This window comes from Corapipo altera, unplaced genomic scaffold, assembly GCF_003945725.1.
Source record: "Corapipo altera isolate COAL_440 unplaced genomic scaffold, ASM394572v1 61258, whole genome shotgun sequence".
Lineage (NCBI taxonomy): Eukaryota > Metazoa > Chordata > Aves > Passeriformes > Pipridae > Corapipo > Corapipo altera.
The window spans coordinates 6,351-7,875 of NW_020886028.1; the positions used below are offsets into that span (position 1 = coordinate 6,351).

At 60.2% G+C, this 1,525-nt stretch overlaps 1 protein-coding gene across 1 annotated transcript in view; it reads left to right on the top strand.

The window, feature by feature from the left end:
* The window catches only part of LOC113940965 (otoferlin-like), a gene marked incomplete at its 3' end in the record, with an annotated part of 4,785 nt that extends 4,478 nt beyond the window's left edge, over positions 1 to 307 (top strand). Inside the window, exon 6 of the mRNA XM_027632118.1 lies at positions 223 to 307. Within this exon, the coding sequence (XP_027487919.1) occupies positions 223 to 307 (85 nt within the window). The remainder of the gene's footprint in view (positions 1 to 222) is intronic.
* Between the last annotated feature and the right edge of the window lie 1,218 nt (positions 308 to 1,525).

Genomic DNA, 1,525 nt, shown 5'->3' on the forward strand with positions numbered 1-1,525 from the left:
GGATCCATCCAGCTCCTGAATTCCCTCAAATCCTGGATCCATCCAGCCCCTTCCCTCAAATCCCGGTTGCCAACCCCTCCGGGTGTCCTTGGAGTCCCACACAGGACCGGGAAAAGGGATCAGCTCCTTTCCCATCCCACCCCAAACGCCTCTGGAAAGATCCTCGTGGCTCCCAGGGTGCGGGAATGGGAACCCGACCGGTTTTCCCGTCTGGAATTCCAGGTGATCCACTCGAAGAACCTCCTGCGCAGCGGGACCCTCGTGGGCTCCTTCAAGATGGACGTGGGGACTGTTTATTCCCAGCCCGGTAGGAAATTCGGGAATGCCGCTGGGATTGGTCCCGTGGGACCCACGGGGAACATCCCTGCAGGGGAACAGCCAGGGAGGGGCTGCTTTCCTTGGAAAACCCTTCAGGCATCTGGAATGTTCTCCAAGCTCTCCTGGGATCCTTCCCTTCTCCAGCCTGGCCATTCCCAGCTCTCCCAGCCTGGATCCATCCCCTGCCATTGGATCCATCCCCAGCCCAACTCCTCCCTGGGAAGAAGTTCAGGGAACAAGGGGGTTCCCTGGGAATCTTGGGGCTCAGGGCAGGGTCTCCCTTCCCCTTTCCTGCCTTTTCCATCCCCACATTCCATAAAAACCACTGTGTGGATCCTTTATCCTGGGATCGTGGAATGGTTTGGGTGGGAAGGGACCTTAAGGATCATCCCATTCCATGGGCAGGACACCTCCCACTATCCCAGGGAATCCAACCTTTCCTTGGACACTCCCAGGGATCCAGGGGCAGCCACAGCTTCTCTGGGAATTCCAGCCCAGCCCCTCCCCACCCTCCCAGCCAGGAATCCCTTCCCAATCTCCCCCCCAAATCTCCCCTTTCCTACTGGGATCCATTCCCTGGGGCCTGTCATTCCAGGCCCTGATCCCAAATCCCTCTCCCGCTCTCCTGGAACCCCTTCAGGCTCTGGAATGTTCTCCAAGCTCTCCCGGGATCCTTCCCTTCTCCAGCCTGGCCATTCCCAGCTCTCCCAGCAGAGCCCGAGGTGCCTCCAGGGTGGGAAGAAGGTTCTGGAGCGTGTGGAGAAGGGACAGGGGTCGATCAGAGCTGTTGGGCACCGAGTCCCAACCACCCCCAGCACTGCCCAGGCCACCCCTGCCCCATGTCCCCGAGTGCCACACCCCGGTGCCACACCCCAGTGCCACACCCTGGTGCCACACCCCAGTGCCACACCCAGATACCACACCCAGATGCCACACCTGGGTGTCACACCCACGGGGATGTTCAACCCCTCCAGGGGTGGGGATTCCGCTCCCCTCTGGTTTGTCCCCAGTGTCTCTTTTGTCTCCAATGTCCCCCTCTCATCCCCAGTGTCCCCTCTCATCCCCAGTGTCCCTTTTTATCCCCGGTGTCCCCTCTTGTCCCCAGTGTTCCCTTTTGTCCTCAGTGTCCCTTCTCATCCCCAGTGTCCCTTCTCTAGTGACCCCTTTTGTCCCCAATGTCCCCTTCTCGTCCCCAGTGTCCCCTCTC